Below are 12,052 nucleotides of genomic sequence, written 5' to 3' on the forward strand. Positions count from 1 at the left end.
ACGCCTTAAATTTTTGGTGCTCTTGTTTTGCTTAGTGGTGTTTGTATTTGCTTTCAATTTACAATCACGAACCATTTGAGCATGTTAACCAATGCTGGAGTTTGTAAGCTTGATGTCTATTACCAATTTGTGTGCCTTTGTTGTCTTATCCGAAATGGAGGAAACAAACTTTGGCTTCTATTGATCTGTTTGTTACATCTACTATTCCAAGTGACTTGGATGTTACTCCTCTTTCATGCTTGTGTCTTGGATCTGATTTATTGCTTAGCCATGACTAAAACTCTTCTTCAATACCTTATTCATAAAGCAGCAGAAATATAACTATTAACATTAAACAAATTTTGCACCCCATTTTTTGTAATGTTTGTCACTGGCCTTTGTGTTTGTGTTTGTATTTTCTGCATAATTGCTGGACTGAGAACTAGCTCCTGCACTGTGTATTGTAATGGTCATAGGCAGTTTATGGCTCTGGCTGTTTGTATTTTCTGCAGAATTGCTGGAATGAGAACCAGCTTCTGCTTTGTGTGTTGCCACGGCCTTGTGTTTTCTTCTGCATAATTGTCTGGTATGCAGATGGCCTTGTATTATTGTAATGGTCATATGGCCATTTTGTGGCTCTGGCTGTTTGTATTTTCTGCAGAATTGCAGAAATGAGAACCAGCTTCTGCTGGCCACGGCCTAGTGTTTTGTTTCTGCATAATTGTCTGGTACTGGTTTGCAGACCAGTTGCTGCTTCCCCTGATGGCCTTGTGTTTTTGTAATGGTTAGGGTTGTCACATGTCATATATATATTTATCATCAATAAAATTTCTACCTTTTACCTCCAAAAAAAAAAAATTGAAATTTTGCGCAGCCATAAAATTAAATTGGCAAAAGAGAGCGAAATTGAATTTATTGATACCTAAACAAATGACAATGTTGTTTTCCTCAAATATGGTCTTGCTAGTTGCTATTCCAAAACCATTTATTTCCTCAAAAGAGGAAAAACCAAACTACAAACTTATATCCTACTAAATCCTCAAAAAAGAAAAAAAAACGAAACTACACACCTAATCCAAGAAAATCCTAACGATGCAACTCTTAACATATTACTTCAACAGCCAGCCTATTTGTGGCTTTGCAACCAGTTGGTCCAAGACTCTTTTCTGAGACATCAAGAGAACACCTCTCTTTGCCAAGACACTCCTGAAATTCATAAAAAGAATTATAATTTAGTAGGATGATAAAATACTTATTGGAATAAGAAAAAAAAATTGAAGAAGATAGAGATTTTTACCTTTTGAATGATTGACAAAGCATTGGAAGACTCACAACTGCCAGTTCTAAATGATCCACAAGCACCCTCTGGCAAACCAAAGCTAGCAAATTTAATTTCAGATATAGCACTTCCTCCTTGACATGATAGTTCCAAAGTGTTCCCTTCATAAGCATTAGCACAAGCTTTCCCAACTGTAACAGTTTGAAACTTAACATCAAATGGATATCCTCCAGCCTCTTCAAACAAAATCAATGTGTTCTCATCATCTCTCAAAAAGGATCGAGGCACATGGTACCTAAAATGAAAGGAAGAAAAATCAATATAGTAATATAACAACTAAACAGAAGCATTTGAAAGAAAAAAAAATGATGATTAGAAGATAGATTACCATCTTTGAGAAGGTTTGCCACAATTAGTCAAGCATTTTGAATTACTGTATGATCCACGATAATCACATTCTGAACTACACCCGTCTTCACCAGCAAGGTAACTTGGCCAATAACGACCAATGCTATGACCATTTACCCAAGCATGTCCCTTGCCCAAACCCATCAAATCCACCACAACTGGATCACTTCCTATTGGAGCTTTGAAGGTTGTCTAATTCACAAATGAGAGAGATAGAGAGAGAGAGAGAGTTAGATAATTAATTAGTATAATTTTGAAGTGTAGGACTAAATTTTAACATAAAAAGTGAAGTACCTTGTACCAAACAAACATCCTATTTGTTGGCACAGGGCCTTGAGACCACTTTTGGTGCTGTGAGAAATATGGGTCTTGAAGTTTTAGTTCTTCTTCACCATGCAACCCCACTTTATAAGTCCATTTACTATGATCCAATTCCATGCTAATGTCCTCAAGAATATACTTCTTTTTCCCAAATTTTCTTGCATCATTAAGTCTCTGTTTGGCAATCAAACGAACCGGGCCAGAAGAAATTCCAACTGGTACCTTATCAAAGTTTGCTCCATAGTTCTAACAAAATAGGATGTTAAATGGTAAAAGATTTGTAAAGAGAGGAAAAAAAAGAAAAAAAAAAGGAAAATAACCATGAAAATCATACTTACTGCTAATCCAACTGTAGCACTACATAATGATATGTGATTTAACCCTTCCTTTAATTTGATTTTTTTTTCAAAAACAAAATCATATTTTCCATTATCAGCATATTGAGATCCTGAAATTCAAATGTTATAAAACAATATAATTAGGTGAAATATAAATAATGTCTTTGGTTGACAAATGGGTGAGTTATAGATCAAAGAAAAGGGCAAGATTAACAATATGATATGGTGAAATTTAAATACTAGTAATACTTACCAACAAGCTTTCCATTGACGTAGGCATGAATTGCATGTCCACTAGTATGCACTTGTAGTGTTGTCTCTTTGCCCCAAATTGGGTTACTCTTTTTGAGATCAAAACTAAAAATGAAAAATAAAAATAAGAATGTTGCTATGAATTAATTAATTGATTATTATTTTTTAAATGAGAAGCAAAAGGCCAAAAGCAAACATAATACCTGGAGTAATACCACAAGTAATCACTGGTATCATTTGTGACAGTCTTTTGGTCCAAGAGTTGTTCAATAGTCATTACACTACCATCAACAAAACCTTTCTTTTTTATGTGCTCAAAATGATGCTCAGGTCTCCATTTCCATTTCAATACAAAAGGTTCTTCAGCATCATCAGCTTGGTTATCCTTTTTCACCATTATTGATGTTTGAGTGTTAACCTATAAAACAATAATTTGTAGTTAGAAATATATTAAGTAAAGAATTAGAAAAAAAAAAAAAAACACAATTATTTTTGTAAAATCATTCACCCTGGCAGTGTTGTACACTTCAGTGCTGCAATCAGGGAGGATAGTAACAGACCAAGCTGGTATTGTATACATGGTGTTTTGAAAGTTAATTGTTGTATTTTCTGACTTCGCATTTCCAAAGAAACAACTTGATTTGCCTTGGTAACTGAAAATTGTGGCCTACAATTGAATATATATATATATATATATATATAGTGAATCAGTGATATATAATTGCTTCTTTCAAGTATTTAAAGGAAAAAAAAAAAAAAAAAAAAAAAACTCACCGAAACCAGAGTCTCATAATTTATATCTCTCACAGAACCCTGAGTTAGAACATCCTCCATAGATTTTAGGATTGAATGAAGTTGCTTTAGATGTCCCCACTTGGGTTGGTTCAAATTACCTACACAAATCATAAGGTTAAAGAAATAAAAATTGAAAAAAAGAAAAAAGAAACAAATTCTATAAAAAAAAATAAAAATAAGGGTTCAAATTTTTTTTTTTTTAATTATAAATTTACCATATTCATCTAAGGGTGCATCATAATCATATGATGTTGTAATGTATGGACCTCCTGCTGTACGTCCAAAATTAGTGCCACCATGGTACTAACAAAGATGGAGAAATCACATTAGTATTTTGAATTGTTAATTAATATATTAAATACTTAAAAAACTTAGAAAAATTTTTAAATGAAATTGACTATTTTGTACCAATACAAAAATATGGGTACCATGTAATAGTTCATAATGGTGCCACGATATTGGAAAAATCTTGCAACAGAGAAAGCAAGATCTTCTGCAGTTCTGTGTGGATCTTTCAAGCCCCAACCCTTGTACCTAAATTCTCAAATGCAATGTAATTAAAAATCCAATATATAAATTTTTTTTTTTTGTAAATCAAAGAAAATAGTAAAAAGATATACCAGCCAGTCCAATTCTCTGTCCAGATTTTAGGACTATTGGGACTGTTTGGCGTGAATTGATCACAATACCACCCATTGCAAGTATTAATCTGCATAAAAATGTGAAGTGAACTCAAAAAAGTGAAAATAATAGTAATATACATATTTTTTTTTTGCTAAATTAAAATATACACATATAATTATATTGCAACATTTTATTTATTTTTATTTTTTTATTTTTTGAGAATCCATACATTGCAACATTTTAGTCATATAAAACGGGAAAATAAAAAATAAATACCATTGGTTGTGGAGCATCTGATTGTTGGCACATAATCCAAGGAACACCAATATTGAAAGACTCAGCCAATTTGGCACACCAATTCACGTATTCCTTTCCAGCCTCTCCATACGGGCCCATAATGTTCCCATACTCATTTTCAATCTATCAAGCATTCAACAACAACAATAACAAGTTTGCAAAAAAAAAAAAAAAAAAATAACAACAATAATAAGTTTGCAAATAATAAATTAATAATAATAGTAATAAAAACTCTATAGATAAATAGGAACTTCATGCAGATATATATATATATATATATATATTTTAAACCTTATCGAAAACAATAAAAACTAAGTATAATTTACTAACCTGAGAAAGAATTATAGGTCCACCTTGTGAAGCAAAGAGATTCTCACGTTTCATCATATCCACGATCAATGTAGTAAAATTTTTCATCTCACTCTAAAATAGTTAAATTTAGAGCAATTAGAAATATTTTAAATTAAGCCAGAAAAGAAAACTAATAAATATAAAAAAATTTCTAATTACCAAGTATAAAGGATTTGCTGTCCTTAGTTGAATCCCAGGGATGTTGTGCAACCATACAGGTAATCCACTGGCACGAATCACAAATGAAAATAGAAAAAAAAAAATCAGAAATATATACAAGATATAAAAATGCATATATATAATAACAAAAATAATAAATAAATAAAAATATTATTACCCATAATTCCATTCTGCACATGTATATGGTCCAATCCTAAGAACAGCATAAAGTCCTTCACTTTGGATGGTTTTAATAAATCTCACAAGGTCAAGATTTCCTGAAAAGTCATACTATATAATAAAAAATAAATAAAAAATTTAATGTCAATCACCATAATTTGTTCACATAAAACTAAATTCAAAAGTACATATAAAATTATATAAACTATATTAAAGAGAGAAAATTAACCTGTCGACGTAGAGGCTCATGGGCATTCCAAAAAACATAAGTCTCAATTGCGTCAATCCCACCCTCTTTGGCTTTTTGGATCAATGGTTGCCACATCTAAAATTAAGAGCAAAATATTAAACTTGTACTTGATTATTTAAAATTCCAAAATAATGTATTTTAGATTTACAAAATAAGAATTTAAACTAGTGATTCCAAGATTTTCAAATGGTTATATACACGGATCCATTTATTATATGACAAAATATATCATATACCAAATCATGCCAAGCTTAAAAGACACATTAAAAGAATTTTATAACACATAACAAAACCCCCTAAAAAAAAAAAAAAAAACACATAATTAAAAAAAAAATTACTTATAGCACATAATAAAAAGAATTTTAACAACACTACAGTATGATTACAACTTACTTCAGGAGTACTACGAGGATAATGAATTGAACCAGAAAGTATAATTTTCGGTTCTCCGTCAATCTTAAGTGATCTTCCATCATATGAAACATCAATGGAAAGGGAAGGCATGAACAATGAGAAAGCAGTGAACAACAAAAGAAATCTAGTAAAAGAAGCCATCATTGTCAAAGAGTGACAAATGAATCTCATAAAGGTTAAGTGAATATAATCAATAAACCGATCGAATATAACTTATTTATATATAGATGAGTTGCACTGAATTGGATAAGAGTGAGCGATGAGAGAATTATGGATAGCTCAAAATTTGTTATTCATCCGTATAAAAAAAAAAAAAAAATTGTTATTCAAACTAAGGACCTAAGCACCCTTCCACAAAAGTTTTTTTTTTTTTTTTTTTTTTGGTAATTAACCAAATTCTTGGCCCGGTATTTATTTACTCTTAGGAAATTTATCGGTTTGTTAATAATTTTAAGCTTTATCTTTTCGCTTTCTAGACTTTCTACCCATAATAATAATAATAATAATAATAATAATTTTAATGTAAAATATAAATGAGCCAGAATGTTGTTAGGGTTGTTGTGAAAGGATAAAGAAGAAAAAAAACTGATTGGATTCATGTTGAGATTAAAGTGATAAACACACTGCCCTTGTTCAAGGGTTTATTCAATTTGTCTCCTCATTGTACCTTCACATTAACATTATCACTAAACGGGTAAATTATCTAGCATTACATAAAATAGTCATAAATAAATATAAGTATAATGAAACCAGACAAACTGGGCCAGATTTATTTATTTATTTTTTTATCAATTTCATTTTTAGTTAAATCAATTATAAGACATAATTACAGTCTGTTCTTTAATTTTGCGAAAAAAATTTAGTATTTTTTTAGTATCCTTGACTTAACTATATATGGTTTCTCATTTAAAAAAAAAAAAAAGAAAAAAAAACTTAGACTACATAATCGCCTATATATGGTGGAGATTCTTGTGACCTGTTTGTTTTTTAGTTTTAAACAATTAATTCGACTTTCTTTGAAATTTTTTTTAATAATTAAAATGGACAAACGTAAGGACGATAATAAAAACGAAATCTGTTTGGATCATCATGTCATCGATCTTGTCATGTTCTCTAGCATCAGTCCTTGTGAGTTGGCCTTATACAAGTGAAGTGAACCAAACCATATGTTAAAATTGCTTGGATTATTATAGATAGACTTATACAAGTGAAGTGAACCAAAAGCAGTAACATAGAAAATGAAAAATGAAAGTACAGTTAAGTGATTAACCAAACTCAGTTTGCCAATGAATGACCTCCAGGTGAAATGGCATTTCTTGTAAGTGTTAGAAAACTTTTCAAGAGGTCAAGATAAATATAAAAAAAAAATTCTAAGTATATATATATAAAAAAAGAAAACGATGACTCAAAACAAATACTATATTTTCTTTCATTAACTTTTTTTTTTGAGAAGGTTTTGTTTCATTAACTTAAAAGTGTGTAGTATATTCTTTCATTGCACTAAAATTATTTATTGAATTCTGACCTATTTTTTTTTAGCAGCCTCTCTTTTTATATACACAATGAAACAATTATTCAAAAGTTCACTTTTGATGAAACTTTGTGTTGACAAGTTTCAAGATTGAAAATACACGTTAAGTAAAGACTCTTCTCTCTTGTTTTGTCCTTGGTTTTTTCTGAATCCTTGTTCATGTTGTCCTCCACCTCCTTTTATAGTCATCTTCCATCCTCTTCTAGTTGTTCATCTCTTAGCTGAATTTAGGGGGATACTTGTCTTATTAACCCATTCTCCTACCACTTCTTGATCATGAAGATAGACTTTTGAGGGTGTTTTTACTATTCAGACCAGTCATTTAGCATTTAATATTGCTGACATTAAGTAAGGTAGCTTATTAATGCGGAGGTGACTATTACATTGAGTTCTTCGTGCTCTTCTATGTGTTCCTTGGAGAAGGTAGGCGAAAGGGGTGTCCACGAATAAAAACCTAACCGGTCCTTGGTAGAATTATTATTCCTCAAGAAGATGAATCCCTTGGATTACCTCGGTGACAAGCCTAAATGGTCCTTTCTCAGCGGGAGGCTTGTTCATTCCTCGTTGGCCCATGGGCCGGGCCCATTTCGCGGTTGGGGTTTGATGTGCATGAAATATATACAATAAAGTACTCACATATCTACATATTTAGCCTTACTTTTATGTTATTTTGTGACTGATTATATATTATCTTTGTGTTGTAGATAACAAGGGCTTTACATGCAAAGTGGGGCTAGGCCAATTGAATCAAGCCAACTTACATCCAGCCAGGCATGAATTCAAGAAAAGACCAATCCAATTAAATTTAAGTCCAATTGGAGTAAGGAATCAAAGGAAATTTGCTCCAAATCCAAGTCCAATTCGGATTAGGATTCCAGACTACATATCAATTAGTATTTTTGGCATAACTTTCGGTTCAGATGTCCAATTGAGATGATTCAAGTTGGGCTGAAAAGTTAACTTAAAGGGCTACAACTTTATAGTTTACCAAAAGTCCAAATTCTAACGTTAAATGGGCCAAAATAGTCAGTTAAGTGAAGCCTAAAAATCTGAGATTTTCTACGAACGAGAATTCAACTTGTAATAGGATTCCTTGACCTATTTAAGGGCTCTTTAGGGCAAAATTCAGAGAGGTGGAGGCTAGTGTTAGGGCTGAGGGCTGAATGTATAGAGAGTTGCGGCTACTTCTTCCATGACAATTAGTTTTATTTTATTTGTCTAGTTTAATGTTTAGTATTTTATTTTTGTGTTTTCTTTCAATTACTATGAGTAGCTAAATTTATAATTAAGGTTGAGGATGAGACCTTGTTAAGGATTATTAGTAATATTTATGTGATTTGATTTTTCCCACAATAGTTATTCTTTAATGATTTAAATTGTTCTTGCTTTATATCAATTGACTAAGATGAGATTCTAGATATGAGTTCAATCATGTTTTTCTCATGATTTAGGATTTGTCTTAATTAATTGAATGCTTGGTTTATTAATTCTTGATTATAAAATTAGATATCTCTTGTGATTTGTCTGTCAATGGATACAATTTATGATTTGATTTTTAGATATCTCTTGGTTTATTAAATTGTTCTTGCTTTATATCAATTGACTAAGATGAGATTCTAGATATGAGTTCAATCATGTTTTTCTCATGATTTAGGATTTGTCTTAATTAATTGAATGCTTGGTTTATTAATTCTTGATTATAAAATTAGATATCTCTTGTGATTTGTCTGTCAATGGATACAATTTATGATTTGATTTTTAGAATTGGATATATCTTGTGATTTGTTTGGCTACGGATACAATTGATGATTTGGTTTTATACTTAAGAAGCGAAGAAGAACATGCTTTTGATTTTTAAAATAAGGGTTTAAATGATGATATTTTCCATGATAGCAAGATTGATTTCTAGATTATCATGCAGTGAGTTGGGAAAAATTAATGATCATAAATATATGCTAATATGACTTAGAAGGTGGATTCCAAAACCTTAATTCCTTTCTTTTGATTGTTTATATCTTTTTATTACTTTATATCTTTTGCTTAGTTTAATTATTTGTTTAGTTTATTTAATTTCAAAACAACCAATTTCTATTAAACTAGATTATGATTAATTTGGTTAAGGTTTAATTAATTTTCCTAGTTCATTCAAGTCCCTGTGGGTTCGACCTCGTTCTTGTCCAACTATACTTCGGTACGGTTCGTACACTTGCGAGTATTTTAAAATTTCACAATAGGGTTTCTTGGGACTTTCTCTTCGATTTGAGGTTCTCCAAGCAGATTTTGGTCCACTCCCCCACAATTAGATTTTGTATAATTTAAAGTTTCATAATGACCGTCTTAGAAAAAATTCATAAAACCGCCACTAGCATTAAGAAGAAAAGCAAAAAAATTACCAATAGTACTTTTCCATCCTTTTAAATTATAAGAGCATATAGTGTACCATTGCGCAATTTTGACGTGATGATCATTTTACAAGTATAAAGTTCTTATAGGGTGGGGGGAGGGGTAAGGACCAGGATTCCTTGATGTAATGGTCACTTCACAAGTACAAAGTTCTTGTGGTGTGGGAGTTAAAGACTGGGGTTCAAGTTTTTAGAAGGAAACACACATATTCACTTAGGATCCATTTAGATATCGCTTATTTTGCTGAAAATTGAAAACTAAAAATACTGTAGCAAAATAATTTTTAAATATGTGAATAGTGTTGTGGGACCCATTTTTAATGAAAATTTTGTTGAAAAAAGAGGTTTGTGGGTCTCGTGAACAGTACATGGGACCCACTGGAAAAGCACTTTGCTTGTTGAAACGCGTTTCTAAAAAAAAAATGGAATGAAAAACCCAGATGGTGGGAATTAAAAACTGTATCCAAATAGGTATTTAATTTATTCTAGAGTATAATTTCTATCTTATATATATATATATATATATATATATATATATAAAGGAGCAGCTCGAGCTGGTGGTACCCATGGGCTTACCCAACTGTACCATGGGGCGTCACATGCGAGTCCCCTTTTTTTCATATAAAAAAAAGGAGCATAATAGTGTTTTATTCTTTAATTTCTTCTTCTTTTTTTTGACAAAATCTTAATTTTTTTTTCTATCATTTCTATCAAACATACACAACAAGAAAAAAAAAAAAAAAATATATATATATATATATATATGTATTAATTTCATATTGTTCTACTTTTTAGTTTTTATACTCTCCTTTTTTCCGTCGTTCTAACAAAATAATAAAACATAAAAGATTTATGTACCTAACATCACCGTCTACACTATGGAGACATACAATTTCCTCTACACCATGTATGCAAGAATATGCACCTCGATTAATTGCTTGAACACCCAGATTCCCGTCATCACTCTTATTTACATAGTTCTCAGAACTGGACTGGATCGGGAGGTAGGACGGTGAAAACCGGGATGAAAACCAGTTTTTTAAGCATAAAGAACCGGGCATATTTGATAATTCTGTGAACCCCTAAAATCGGGGTTGGACCTCACGGTTTTATTTTTTTATTTTTTTATTTTATTATAAAAACAACTTAACACAATTTTATTCTACTTAATTAAATTATCCATCTCTTACAAGGAATAAAAAAAATTATAATTAAAATCCTTCAATGATATTCAACTTTACTTCAAAAATTAATCATAAATATTAATGTTTTCATGGTAATTATTTTATTTTATTAACTTTCTTATTTAATTATTAAATATAACACATAACAAAACCCCCTCAAAAAAAAAAAAAAAAACAAATAATTAAAAAAACAAATTTACTTATAGCACATAATAAAAAGAATTTTAACAACGCTACAGTATGATTACAACTTACTTTAGGAGTGCTACGAGGATAATGAATTGAACCGGAAAGTATAATTTTCGGTTCTCCTTCAATCTTAAGTGATCTTCCATCATATGAAACATCAATGGAAAGGGAAGTCATGAACAATGAGAAAGCAGTGAACAACAAAAAGAAATCTAGTAAAAGAAGCCATCATTGTCAAAGAGTGACAAATGAATCTCATAAAGGTTAAGTGAAAATAATCAATAAACCGATCGAATATAACTTATTTATAGATGAGTTGCACTGAATTAGATAAGGGTGAGCGATGAGAGAATTATGGATAGCTCAAAATTTGTTATTCATCCGTATCAAAAAAAAAAAAAAAAATTGTTATTCATTAGAATTGTACGTATTCTATTAGTAATTCTTATAAAACATACTATCCAATCATCTATTTTAAATACAACACTTTTACATTATACCTAATAAGTTGAGAATTCTCTATTCTTAGCGTAAAAATGAAAAAAGAAAACAGTCCATTTGATTAATTTTCTCTAGATTGGGATAAATATAAATTGAGATAAATTTATTGGATTAGATTAGGACTGTGTTTAATTTGATGTGAAATAGATAATTAGATAAGACTATCAATTAAGACCTAGATGTTGTGATGGGTTTAAAATGTTTAAATTGCTTATCACTTTATCTCAATTTTTAATTATCTCAACATTAATCCAATCAATTTTTTATTCTTTCACAATAATCCTAACATAACCTTATTTAGGACTCTGTTTAATGTGATGTGGAATAGAAAATTGAAAAAGACAGTTGGGCCTCTTTTTGTATGGGCTAGCATCGCTCCTCTGTTGGGCCTTTGTTGATGTCGATGGGCCAATTCTGCTTAAATCTTTGCTTTTTTGGGCCATCTTAATAAAATCCGACTCTTACTTAACCAAACTAAGGACCTAAAGCTATCTTCCACAAAGATTTTTTTTTTCCTTTTTGTGATTAACCAAATTCTTGGCCCGGTATTTATTTACTGTTAGGAAATTTATCTGTTTGTTAATAATTTTAAGCTTGC

The 12,052-nt window shown here is 30.6% G+C and overlaps 1 protein-coding gene across 1 annotated transcript; it reads right to left on the reverse strand.

Moving 5' to 3' along the window:
- Nucleotides 1–840: 840 nt before the first annotated feature.
- LOC126692022 (beta-galactosidase 15-like) lies at nt 841–5,788 on the reverse strand. The gene is made up of 18 exons (XM_050387424.1): nt 5,627–5,788; nt 5,213–5,308; nt 4,982–5,094; nt 4,804–4,870; nt 4,624–4,716; nt 4,273–4,416; nt 3,993–4,081; nt 3,801–3,906; nt 3,588–3,675; nt 3,352–3,470; nt 3,086–3,244; nt 2,781–2,995; nt 2,579–2,682; nt 2,326–2,435; nt 1,961–2,233; nt 1,647–1,858; nt 1,277–1,553; nt 841–1,185 (listed from the first exon to the last, which is right to left on the reverse strand). The coding sequence occupies exons 1-18, from the start codon at nt 5,786–5,788 to the stop codon at nt 1,081–1,083; spliced, it is 2,532 nt and encodes an 843-aa protein (XP_050243381.1). The 3' UTR covers nt 841–1,080.
- Between the last annotated feature and the right edge of the window lie 6,264 nt (nt 5,789–12,052).

This window comes from Quercus robur, chromosome 7, assembly GCF_932294415.1.
Source record: "Quercus robur chromosome 7, dhQueRobu3.1, whole genome shotgun sequence".
Lineage (NCBI taxonomy): Eukaryota > Viridiplantae > Streptophyta > Magnoliopsida > Fagales > Fagaceae > Quercus > Quercus robur.